A 12,658-nucleotide genomic window follows, 5' to 3' on the forward strand; every position below is an offset into this window, starting at 1 on the left:
AAACGACAATCGTATGTGAAATAAGAGATAAACACCGTTTCCCAAAATAATGAAAAAACGACAACATTATATTGAAAACTGAAGACCGAGCAACCAGATTGCCACCCAAAACCGATTATTGAGGTGTATCAGGAGAGTAATCAGTTCCTGATTTATATGTGGAACCCGTTGTGTTGCCCAAGCAAGTCAAAATACGCAAATAAATCGCTTCTGGTAATGTCACAACCGAAGACAAGCTGATGTGATTGTCGTTAACAATAATTAACAATAAGTAGAATATATAAGTGGCCGCTTAAATCTCATCTTTGATTTTATGCTTTAAAATGTTGTATAACTTCGGTTTCTCAAACCCTATTCCTATGTTGTACTCGATAAGGGTTATTCTGGAAAGCGGGGTCTTGAACGAAAAACCAGACAAGTAACACATGTTCAGTTTCTTTTATACATTTAACAGTAATTGTGTCAAATAGGTGTGTACTGGCTTTGATTTATTTAAAATCAATGTTCGTTTTAAAATCTATTTTACGAAATTTAAAGTGTATATGTATGAGGTCGAACTTAGGTAAACGTTTCCGGATAAAGAATTGGAATTCACGGTTGCAAATGAGGACGCAGAATAACGAATGTGTCAGTAACGTGTAATGAGTCTTGAGGATGCTCAGTTTTCAAGGATGTTTTCTCATTTTGATGCACCTTTCTGTAGTATTGAAAGGTATTTATTTTAAGTACTAGTATTAATTATTGAATGCAACGTTATGATATTGTCATATTGTGGTATGACATATTGCTTAAATGCTTTGCTGATACATGAACTTATATAACCAAAATGATAACTATAAAAGATGGGTGAAAGATAGATACCAGAGGGAAATTCAAACTCGTTATTATAATGTTTTGAGAAAACATCAAACACTAATCTCAACGTGTATGCATATTTTTCCAAATAATGTTGTGTGGTCAATTATGACTATACCTTTATACTAACTATTACATTAGTTATGAACAACTTCAAATTTGATTGAATGCAATGGACAGTTTTTATGTAAAGAAGTTCAAATGTAGTTTTTGAACAATTTATGTTTAAAATGAATATGCCATAAATGAAACAGTCCAAAAGTCTGATTTTCAAATGTCAAAATAGTGTGTTGTGTTGGCTGAAAGTTGTGAATAAAAGAATCTGTTCGTAATTTTAGTGGAAACCACAAGGAGTCGTTCGTCTATCAGTACCAAACTATTGTAAAATCTTTGAGTGTGTTTTTTTCGGTATTTATTTATTTTTGAAAAGTTGGAATGACCAATACATCCCATAATTGCTTTCTACCTTATTGTTTGGACTATTTTGGATAGTTTATTTTTACAACCATATATCTGTATTTATAAGATAAAACTATAAATCTGGCAATTAACAGACATGTCTGCCTCTTTGATGTATGTGGCCTGAACCATACACAATTTATTAGTTTTTATAATACATTTCAGTGGCATATGAATGGTGGGGTTTTGACTTGAGTTGGAATCACCCCTTTCTACGAAATAATTATTAATCACGTAAACATTGATTGAAATATCGTTGTAAACAAAACATAAATCAACGCTTTTAGTGTAAAAAAAGTAAGCGAAATTAAGCGTCGCAACATGAAAAAGTTTTAATCAAAAATGTTTTCATTGTAGGTAGCAGAGCTCAACAAGCTGTAATGTACCCACTAACACCAGCATATGCTGATTTGCACCAGCAGCTTACATTTATGTGTAAAATATCAGTACGCAATGACTGGAGAAGTACATCCTTTCATGACGAAACAAACAATGGTGGTGCCCCCAGTGTTGGATTGTTTTTCAATGCAACAAATGGTTCTTGTAACATAAGCTCTGTCTCGTTTTCAAAGTATAACGCGTCATGTGATTCTACAAAGGGGGAATACAATTTAACAATTCTCGATGTAGATGTGAAATACCATGATGCGTTCATCCGTTGCAAAGCCCAATATGGGGTTGGAAATAGTAATGATGTGTTTGCCTATGGAAACTCAACAATATACGTCAGAGGTAGAAGTTATGAATTTAATACTTGATTGGGTTAAAAACTTTAAAAGTGTATTAAAATGTGTTGTAAACTTTAAATAGGGTTACCCAAGAAAAGCCTGTTTTTACAATTGTACAAACGTGCAACGGGCTAGCGGGCGATCTATGAGAGGCTGTCAACAACGCCCGTGTATTTACTTATGAACCGTTCGACGCATGCGTTTCAAATTTCAAAGTGGTGTTACTGATGACAAAATTGAGGCTAAGTTTGATATTGGCTATAAGGTGTCCCTGATTGATTTGAAAATGGCTACACTCTATGTTGTTTCCGTGAACAACTTTTTAAACTGATCAACAAAAGCTTTTTGAATTTGTTTATTTGCTGTTATAGGTTATTAAAAAGGGAACCAACTCGATTTTAACTAATTACGTTTTTTTTCGTTTCGGAATTTTGGTTATAAATTTGAACTTGTACCGATCATCAATTGTTTTCCATATTTGTAAATGTTGTTTCTGAAGACAAAATCTAGGTCAAAGTAAATTTTTTATTTCTATTTTTGTCGTTCATGAGTTTTGATCATTGATAAATTGCAAAATGGCACCTGACAACTTTGAGTCCCGACACAATTGCTAAATGGTGAAAATTGAATTTTCAGATAAATAAAAAAATATAGATGATATAAATGCATTATTGATTATCATATATGTATACTCGTATGCAATATTTAACCTCCTTCAAAATACTTCATTCGGCAAAAGAGATATATATCAATATGTTTTAGATTTGAAAAAAACAAACCGTCTTATTCATGTAATTCTTATCTGATTGTAGATACAAGTAACGGAGCATTTTTTGATGAACAATGTTTTTTTTTTCATAACATAAATTGACATACTATAACTGTTCAAACTCATATTCGCATCTTTACTGTTCTTAACAAATTCTTTAAATTTAATAACTTATTAGGTTAAATGTCATTTTAACAATTATACTTACCGAAGTGTATATAATAACCTGTCTGTTTTACAAATTATGAATTGCATTCAAGTGTTTTGAAAAACTAGGTTTATTTCAAATACTTAATACTAACTTAGGTCTTTAAATCATTATATGTATACACACGAAAAGACATAATCTTTTTGATCGATGTGTATTTACAAATTTAAATGAACACAATGAATCTATTGACCATGTTGCATCTGATATGATAAATCTTATGGTATACAAAGTTATGTACATTTTAAATATGAAATATATATACTTATTTATTTTTGTCCTACAGTTATAATCACACGTAGTATATAAAATGTATCTGCATAATAAACCAATTATTTAAATAAGTTTGTGCATGATTATGTTGTGGTTTAATTCTCCGTTAATTTTGCCATATTTGCTTTTGTTGAATTTGCATTTTAAAAAAACCTCTGCAGAATTTATCAAATAAAGAAATACTTGTCATGAGTAGAGTTTTATCCTGTCCAGTTCTATAGACAAAATTCCACATTCCATTGCACTTTAAAAAAGATCATAAGAAATTGACCAATCAAATTATCATCCTTTTTTCATGTTACGTGACGTACATCATCTATAGAAACATCAAATAAAAAATAAAAATGGTGCTTTGAAACACTCCAAATATATATTTAATACTCAGAAATATCTTATGTCTATAAAATGTAGGACTGTAGACAAAATAATATTTTCCATCCCATGAACTATTTAATACTTATATATAAGACCACTCTGCAGATCAGGAATGGCGACTAAGAGAAGCGACTTAAGTTTTTAGTGAAACTTATATCTTTAATTTCAGATGTGATTAGTAGTCATTTTTAAATGAACCTCAGTTATTTATCCTTAAGACTGTCCATAAAATTCAACAAAATGTATGTATATGCAGTTTTATGCAATTTTATTTTCAGTCCACTTGACAGAAATATTGTTATCAAATACTACAATCACAAGCGATGTCACTCGTGAAACCTCTATAGAATGTAAAGTAACCAGTAGACCAGCTGCATCCATAACTTTGATTAAAGTAAACTCGGAGGGAACAGTACAAGACATATCCTCGTCATCGACAGAAACTGTAACTAGCAGTATAACAGGGGAAATAGTTACCAGTATACTGAACTTTCGATTTACGGCAAACGATAATGGTGGCCTTATTTATTGTCATGCCGACAATTTAATATCAACTATAAATTCCTCTTTTGTTACATTGCGTATATATTGTAAGTGCATAATTACAGTTTTGACGGTGCTGTTCATTTTGGTATGATTTATATCAAACAACACATCTCTTTGTAATGGAGGATTTTCGATAAATGAAACTAACATAGCTATTTCACTTTCTCACCTTCCATACAATAGTAACCCACGAAAATGAATTTGAATTGTTTTAGAAAAAACAAAAATGCTGTATTAATTAACTATTTGAATCGCGATAAAAATTGTAAAATAAATTCGACCTTTAACTTCAATTCTTTAGGGACAGTGTTATCGACCAAACATATGCTTCTTAGCTTGAATTACATCTAAAGGAACTAATAAAGAAATATTATTTGTAATGCATTTATATCTTACATTTAGATCCACCATCAGATGATCCAACTATACAGCAGACACCAAACCGACCAATCATCAGTGGAGAAAAAGTAGTTCTGACATGTTCTGTTTCCGGTGGTTTTCCATTACCTGTATTGTCATGGAACTGTTCCGGTAACAACACAAACAACACTTCAGGAAAAACTGCTTTCTATACTATCCTTTTTATGGCTTTAAAACAAGACAACGGAAAAACTTGTACTTGTTCTGCTGCACATCCTGTAGCAGAGTATAGACCACAGATGCATATCACTCTTAACGTATATTGTAAGTCTTTATCGCAAACAAATATATTAAAAAAATGTAAAAATGCACAAATAAGCGATTTCGTCTCATGATTCCTTATGGTTGCTGTTGTGTTTTGTTTGTTATATATCTTTTAAGTTAAAGGTGTGTATAATACTACGCTCTTTTTACGATCAAACTTAAAGAATAGTACATGCATGTTAAAATCAAGATTCACTGCTTACTCCAGATAATATTTGAATTTTAGTTCCTCCAGATAAGTTGCCTGTTCTAATGCAAATACCAGAAGGCCCAGTTTACACCAGTAGCTCTGTTTTGTTGGTTTGTTCCGTTAATGGTGGCAATCCTGTGGCAACGCTAACATGGAATTGTACTGGAGTAATAAAGATAAACTCATCAGAAACAACTGCTATTAGTTCCATTGAAATACCTGTTACTAATCTAAACCATGGAATGGCTTGTTACTGTTTGGCTTCCCATATTATAGACACTTATAAACATACAGCTCATCACCTGCTAGATGTAATTTGTAAGTATTTTATTCAATAAGTCTGCAGTTGGAAACATGGATGTAACAGTTTTTCACTTCCATGGTGGATGTTCAGACAATAATAAAAACGAGAACGAAACGTGAACGAAAACCTTAATATAGCTTGTTTCAGAAATGGTGTGCCTTTAACGATATAATAAATCTACAATTATTACCTTTAAAGTCCTTAATACTATGTACTCATATAAATAATGCGTGATTGGTATTCTCAATCAAAATGGTTGTTTTAAGGTCTGTGTTATTGACATGTTGAACTCAGTTAAAAAATAATATCAAGACTAAGGACGGAACTCGTGATTAAAAACGTTCGTGCGTTTGGCTTTAACATATTTTTGTGTTGAGTGTAACTTATTTATTAAATTGAGCACATTACACATACATTGAGATCATTATCTTACGGATGCATTTTCATTTCACTTTCTAAATTGGCAGCGAGTGACCATACAATGCGTATAAAGTATTCCATTCTTTCGATTACGTATTAAAAAAAATACAATATAATGTACCGAAAATTATTAGATTTATGATGAGTGATTAACAAGGAACTGATAAACGCTATTGACAGCTAGCAAATTCGTTACCAGATGTGAAATTTGATTTTTATAATTACCTAAAATTATCTATTAATGTTCATTCTTAGTTCCACCAGACGTTTATCCAACTGTACGACAAGCCACACCTGGACCAATAGATACCGGAACAGCAGTAACCTTGATATGTTCTGTTCCTGGAGGCAATCCTTTGGCAACACTGACATGGGATTGTCAGGGTATCACTTCAAACACCTCGACAGAAACTGAAGCAGTGTTAGAAATTGAGTTTACAGTGGACAAAAATTATAATGGAAGAATCTGTAGTTGTTCTGCTACTCATCCTATAGTAACTTACAGACCCACATCTCAAATTTCACTGGTTGTTTATTGTAAGTGTTATAGAAACACACAAGGACAGTGATAAATTATGCATACAAATAATAGTAGTACATACAATTACAGAATGGTCATTGCATCAATTTCTATTGTGAATTCAAACATCGTATATACAAAAACTTTCTTCTCAGTTTTTATTTGTTTTAAGTTCTTGTTAAAGATAAAAAAATACCTATATCGAAAATTTCATAGGATCTTTTACTTTACAGAGAATAAGTAGCACCAGCATACTTGAAACGTTGACTGCATATAATATGCTTTTAAATGAAAACATTCGACTCAACAATATGTTTTTGATTGAAACAACACATGATTTTTTTTTATTGCATATTAAAAAATTGCTCCTTTCCTTTTTTTTTTTTTTGATAATCATGCCATGGAACGATTTAGCCCGTGATCTGACCAGACGATGGTGTGTTGTTTTACTAATAAATATATTTTCATTCATTTTTAGTTTCGCCTAGTGAACCAAATTTGGTATTGAAACCTGAAATGCCATGGTTTGTTGGAAACATAACAGAAATAGAATGTGTATCTGAACCAGGAAATCCAGAATCAATATTCGAATGGACTAGTGATAATATGGCAGTGGATGTTAATATGTCTGCGTTAATCATAGGACCTCTCACGAAATATAACAATGGGAAAGTAATTATTTGTACCGTTCAGAATGATTATACCAAAAGACGTGGATTGATACTGAAATCAAATGTTGTACATATAAATGTAGAATGTGAGTTCTTTGAATTCTAGGATTGGTTTTCCGTAATTGCTACTGAGGTCAATGTTTCAAAATAGAAATAAAAAAAAATAACTCATGTGGTGCGATTACCAATGAGACAACTTCACCTGAGACCGTATGGGTCAAGATTTACAATTCAGTTGAAGTTAGCGGTAATGATAGCATTCAATCAATTCCTCTGTCCATATAATAAAGCTAAATATGTACCATGGCTCGCTTCGAAGCTGCGACGTTTTCATATATGTGGTAACATTTTCAGGGTACGACGTGGGTATCATTTTCCGTAATTCAGATACTCGTACCTCAAAAAGCAATTTGTGATTCTCGAGGTTAAGACAATTCTTTTTTCACACAACCTGTACATTGACAATTCATACTTTAATACATGCATTATGTTACAACTTTATTCTACATATTCTATGGTAATCTGCTTTTCATATTTGCACAGATAGTTAAGCCTAGTCACTTTGTAAAAATAGAAAGATGGCTAAACAGAAATGTTTTGTCAAGGTACAATTTTATTTTCTTCAATTTGGGACACATGATAGATATCGACACCATATAACGCAGAATGTAGTACACGAGCAATCGCTTTTATACTATTCAGGGTTACTATTTGAAAATGAGTTTTGTTTACATATAATATTTGAATACAATAATTTCAGAATTTTGTGAATTGATTGTTATTGTGATTATTGAGCGAATGGTGGAAAATGCGATATTAACGACTTTGATTTCAGGGAACACAGACTATTAGTATAAATTAAGTAAACAAAATTATTTGTTAACTTAGAACGCGGTTATACTTTTTATCCAAATTTCCGGCGATTTAATTTCGTGATTATCTTATTAACCTGACGAAGTAAGACAAGGTAAGATCAAGATTTTGAATTTTCGCGACAATTCATGTTCGCGATATTTGTTCTTCTCGCAAAAAATCGCGAAAATAAATCGTTCTAAAAAATTAGTTAGATTACAGTAATCCTATCGTTATTTGAAATACGATATCTATTCTAAAGCAAATTTCCCAATAAAAACAACATAACACAAACTAATCATATAAGACCATATGTCTGGTATTTTGCAAAGGACGAATTTTATGACATTAGATGAATTATATATATTTGTTTATGACTTTAGTTTAAAGAAACTTTTTCTATGATAGATTTTCCTGAAATTTCCATTGACACTTTACCATTATTCGTAAATGAAGGTGACAATGTGTCAATTACGTGCAATGCCTTTGGTAATCCTGTTCCAATAGTTACGTGGTTTCAACAGGACCAGAATATAACAGAACGTCAAATAAACCAGTCCATCCTTTATTTGTTTGATGTTGGTCGTTTATTGAATGAAGAGCTTTATACATGTAAGGCATTCGCAACTTCTACAACATATGGTTCTCTTGTAGCGGAAAATACGACAGAACTCATAGTTTTTTGTGAGTATCCATAACATTACACATGTACATTTTTGTTTTACAGTTAACGTTTTAAAAAATAAGAATAAAAATAAAATAATTCTTTAATATTTTAGATAGTAAGTTGAAGTATATACATTATTGATATTAATAATCAATTTGTATCTTTATAGCAAATCCTACATTTCGTTTATATAACATATATTGGCAATGTATTAAAAAGGGCTCGTCCGTTTACATACACAAACATGTTCTTCTACTACACTGACTGTATACTCGATAGGCAACAGCTGAGTTTTGAATTTGACATGTTATGAATACAAAACAATAATGTAAGGTGATAAAACGAACTAATAGTTTGAGATAAAACACATCATACTTTTATACTTTATTGTATGTTTCAAATTGGGAATTAGATGGCGGAAACACTTTTATGAAATGATAACTTTGCAATACACTGTTGACATTGGTATCATCAAATATTTTTAAAATCCATTAAACCAAATATAAATTCAAATCGTAAATTTGATATTTTACAGATCCGCCAGTCATAACAAATTTTCAAGTTTTGAATGGACCGACAGTATCTGAAAATGAGGATGTTACATTCCGATGTGAAGCTGAAAGTAATCCTTTGTCAAATATCACATGGTTGTTTTTGAATGATCAGACGAAACTTAAAGAAGAAAACAGTGTTTATACCAGTACCTACACCATTACCAATTCCAACTGTTTCCATACAGGCACATACCAATGTCAGGCTGCAAACAACAGAAATGGGGTTATTTCTGCATATGCCAAAGATGTATCTTTAAATGTTATGTGTAGGTAGCTTAATCATTACAGAAATCTGAAGAAGTATTTCATGTGTCACATACACCATTTGATATAGGTTGGTTTTGTGAATATGTAAAGTCGCATTATTGATAATCTGTTTCTATGTATATTCTGCTGCATTTTACGAATTGAAATTGATTAGATACGCATATCACACGTAATATGTTAATTTTTATTTATCAGGTTCACCGCGTTTAGATACCCGATATCAAAGCCTACCTAAAATAGTCGCTGTTGAAGAAAATGGTGACTTAGAATTATCTGCTCATATAATAGCATATCCTTTACCAGTAATTCGTTGGATATTTACAAATGAAGTCAATTCCACATCAGTATTGGTTGGGAACTCATATGTTTCAAACTTGCATATAACAGATTTTAAACAATCGGAGTTTGGAGAATATACCTTATATTCATTTAATGAGCACGGGAACCTTTTTGTAAAAGTAAATGTTGTTCCAAAAGGTGAGTAGTTACATTCGATGGCATTTCTAAGGAGTCATATTTTGTTAACAAACGACGTTTAACTATGTTAACAATACCGAATACTAAAGTAAAGATAGAAGCGTTCCGTTATATAAAAAGTATGTGATTTTTTTAGCTCACCTGAAGGGCCAAGTGAGCTTTTCTCATCACTTTGCGTCCGTCGTCCGTCGTCGTCGTCGTCTGGCGTCGTCTGTTAACTTTTACAAAAATCTTCTCCTCTGAAACTACTGGGTCAAATTTACCCAAACTTGGCCACAATCATCATTGGGGTATCTAGTTTAAAAAAGGTGTGGGGTGACATGGCCAACCAACGAAGATGGCCGCCATGGCAAAAAATAGAACATAGGGGTAAAATGTAGATTTTGGCTTATATCTCTGTAACCAAAGCATTTAGAGCAAATCTGACATGGGATTAAACTGTTTATCAGGTAAAGATCTATCTGCCCTGAAATTTTCAGATGAATCGGACAACCTGTTGTTGGGCTGATGCCCCTGAATTTGTAATTTTAAGGACATTTTGCTGTTTTTGGTTATTATCTTGAATATGATTATAGATAGAGATAAACTGTAGACAGCAATAATGTTCAGCAAAGTAAGATTAAAAAAAAAGTCTGCATGACCGAAATGGTCAGTTGACCCCTTTAGGAGTTATTGCCCTTTATGATCAATTTTTAACCATTTTTCATAAATCTTAGTAATCTTTTACAAAAATCTTCTCCTCTGAAACTAATGGGCCAAATTAATCCAAACTTGGCCACAATCATCTTTGGTGTATATAGTTTGAAAAATGTGTCCGGTGACCCGGCCATCCAACCAAAATGGGGGTAAAAATCAGTTTTTGGCTTATAACTCAAAAGCCAAAGCATTTAGAGCAAATCTGACGAGGTTAAATTGTTTATCAGGTCAAGATCAGATGGATTGGACAACCCGTTGTTAGGTTGCTGCCCCTGAATTGGTAATTTTAAGGAAATTTTGCCATTTTTTGTTATTATCTTGAATATTATTATAAATAAAGATAAACTGTAAACAGCAATAATGTACAGCAAAGTAAGACCTAAAAATAAGTCAACATGACCAAAATGGTCCATTGCCTCCTAAGGATTTATTGTCCTTTATAGTCAATGTTTTACACTTATCATAAAATTTGTAAATTTTTACTTACATTTTCCACTGAAACTACTTGGTCAAGTTCATTATAGATAGAGATAATTGTAAGCAGCAAGAATGTTCAGTAAAGTCAGATGTACAAACACATCACCATCACTAAAACACATTTTTTTCTTGAATCCATCTGCTTCCTTTGTTTAATATTCACATAGACCAAGGTGAGCGACATAGGCTCTTTAGAGCTTCTAGTTTATTGAATCTTATGCAATACTTGACTGTCTTCACATACGTCACTTATTATTAATGGAACACAAATTTTCTTAGTGATAACCAAAAAAAAAAGAAAATAATTTATTCAAGCACTTTGTTTTATTAAAATGTTTAGGGCATATACTTGCGTCAGTCTGTTGTAACAGATTAATGCTGTATTTTAGTATTTCTTCCGTTTTACAATAATATTTTAAGCATAGTTCATGTTAGGCATGACCATTCTTAAGTATATGTATTATGTAACAGCATAATTAAACCTTTTTCTTCGATTCGAGCATTACTGATGACTCTTTGGTGATTTAAAACGCGCGTCTGGTGTATAATTTTATTTCTGCTATCAAGGATGAGTTTATAGATAAAGATTGCGATAAGTTAAGGTTTCTTTAGACACACCTGTTAACCAAACAGTACTATAGCTGAATAGAAATCAAAGGTATCCGGCGTATAATTCATTACCCCAGACACGCGTTTCGTCTACAAAAGACTCATCAGTGTCGTTCCGATCATAAAATTTATAAAGCCATAGAAGTACAAAGTTGAAGAACAATACCGATAAAATATAAATTTTCAAAACTGACATGATTAAACAAACTTTACTAAAATTGTCCGTTTATAAATTTTGAAATTATTATGAAACTAAGGTTTCAACTCCCTCAGGCAAAGTTGGCTTTAGATGAATTTGGCTATTTATTTTAGGTATTTTTAACATATAGCTCTTCAACGATTTTCGGTACTTATACATCTTCGGATTTCAAATGTTTGGCTTTGAGCGTTCCTGATGAAGGTAAATCCAGAAAAGCGCTTCGGACGCAATAAATTATTAAACGTGTTGTTTTATATTTTTAATATATGCCTGGGATAGACAATCCTTAGTATATCGAAAAATTTATACTTTTGTTAACAAGTAAAGAAAAAAATGATCATATGATTGAAAATATTTTCCACACCGAAGTGCTGACTACTGGGCTAAATTGCATGAGTGAAATATTTATTTATCATTAAACTGTCTTCGATATTAGAAAACAAATATTTTTGTTCCTATATATCACAAAGGTAAACCCATGCCACCTTCTAAAGTAATAGTGGTGTGTAAGAGTACATCTGTGGCAATGTTTTGGAATTCTGAATTTGATGGAGGCGCTAGGCAAACGTTTATGGTTAAATATTGGAGAACGTTAGACGGTACAACGATTTCGTCAGCACTTGTAGAAAACCTAACTGAGCAAACTGTCATCAAAGAACTATTGCCTGATTCCAACTATAGTTTTATAGTTCAAGCTACGAATAAGCATGGAACCTCAAACTCTACAATCGAAACGTGCAAGACTGATGCCAAAGGCAAGTAAAAGAGGGACGAAAGATACTAAAGGGACAGTCAAACTCATAAATCTAAAACAAACTGACAACGCCATGGCTAAAAATGAAAAAGACAAACAAAAAA

General features: G+C 32.0%; 1 protein-coding gene across 1 annotated transcript; it reads left to right on the forward strand.

The window, feature by feature from the left end:
- The first annotated feature begins 598 nt into the window (after nt 1–598).
- LOC143079378 (nephrin-like) lies at nt 599–12,658 on the forward strand. Its single transcript, XM_076254663.1, has 11 exons — nt 599–712; nt 1,672–2,046; nt 3,946–4,257; nt 4,616–4,897; nt 5,124–5,405; nt 6,067–6,348; nt 6,810–7,088; nt 8,263–8,538; nt 9,057–9,341; nt 9,538–9,819; nt 12,271–12,658. Exons 1-11 carry the CDS (start codon nt 655–657, stop codon nt 12,561–12,563), a joined length of 3,006 nt encoding a protein of 1,001 aa, XP_076110778.1. The 5' UTR covers nt 599–654; the 3' UTR covers nt 12,564–12,658.

The sequence above is a fragment of the Mytilus galloprovincialis genome, chromosome 6 (genome assembly GCF_965363235.1).
Source record: "Mytilus galloprovincialis chromosome 6, xbMytGall1.hap1.1, whole genome shotgun sequence".
Lineage (NCBI taxonomy): Eukaryota > Metazoa > Mollusca > Bivalvia > Mytilida > Mytilidae > Mytilus > Mytilus galloprovincialis.

Bases quoted from the DNA above. Each gene is read 5' to 3' on its own strand.
- LOC143079378 (XM_076254663.1), top strand. From the start codon at position 655: ATGCTCAGTTTTCAAGGATGTTTTCTCATTTTGATGCACCTTTCTGTA. The intron at 4,898-5,123 runs GTAAGTCTTTAT...TTTGAATTTTAG, and splicing joins TATCACTCTTAACGTATATT to TTCCTCCAGATAAGTTGCCT. The intron at 9,342-9,537 runs GTAGGTAGCTTA...TTTATTTATCAG, and splicing joins TGTATCTTTAAATGTTATGT to GTTCACCGCGTTTAGATACC.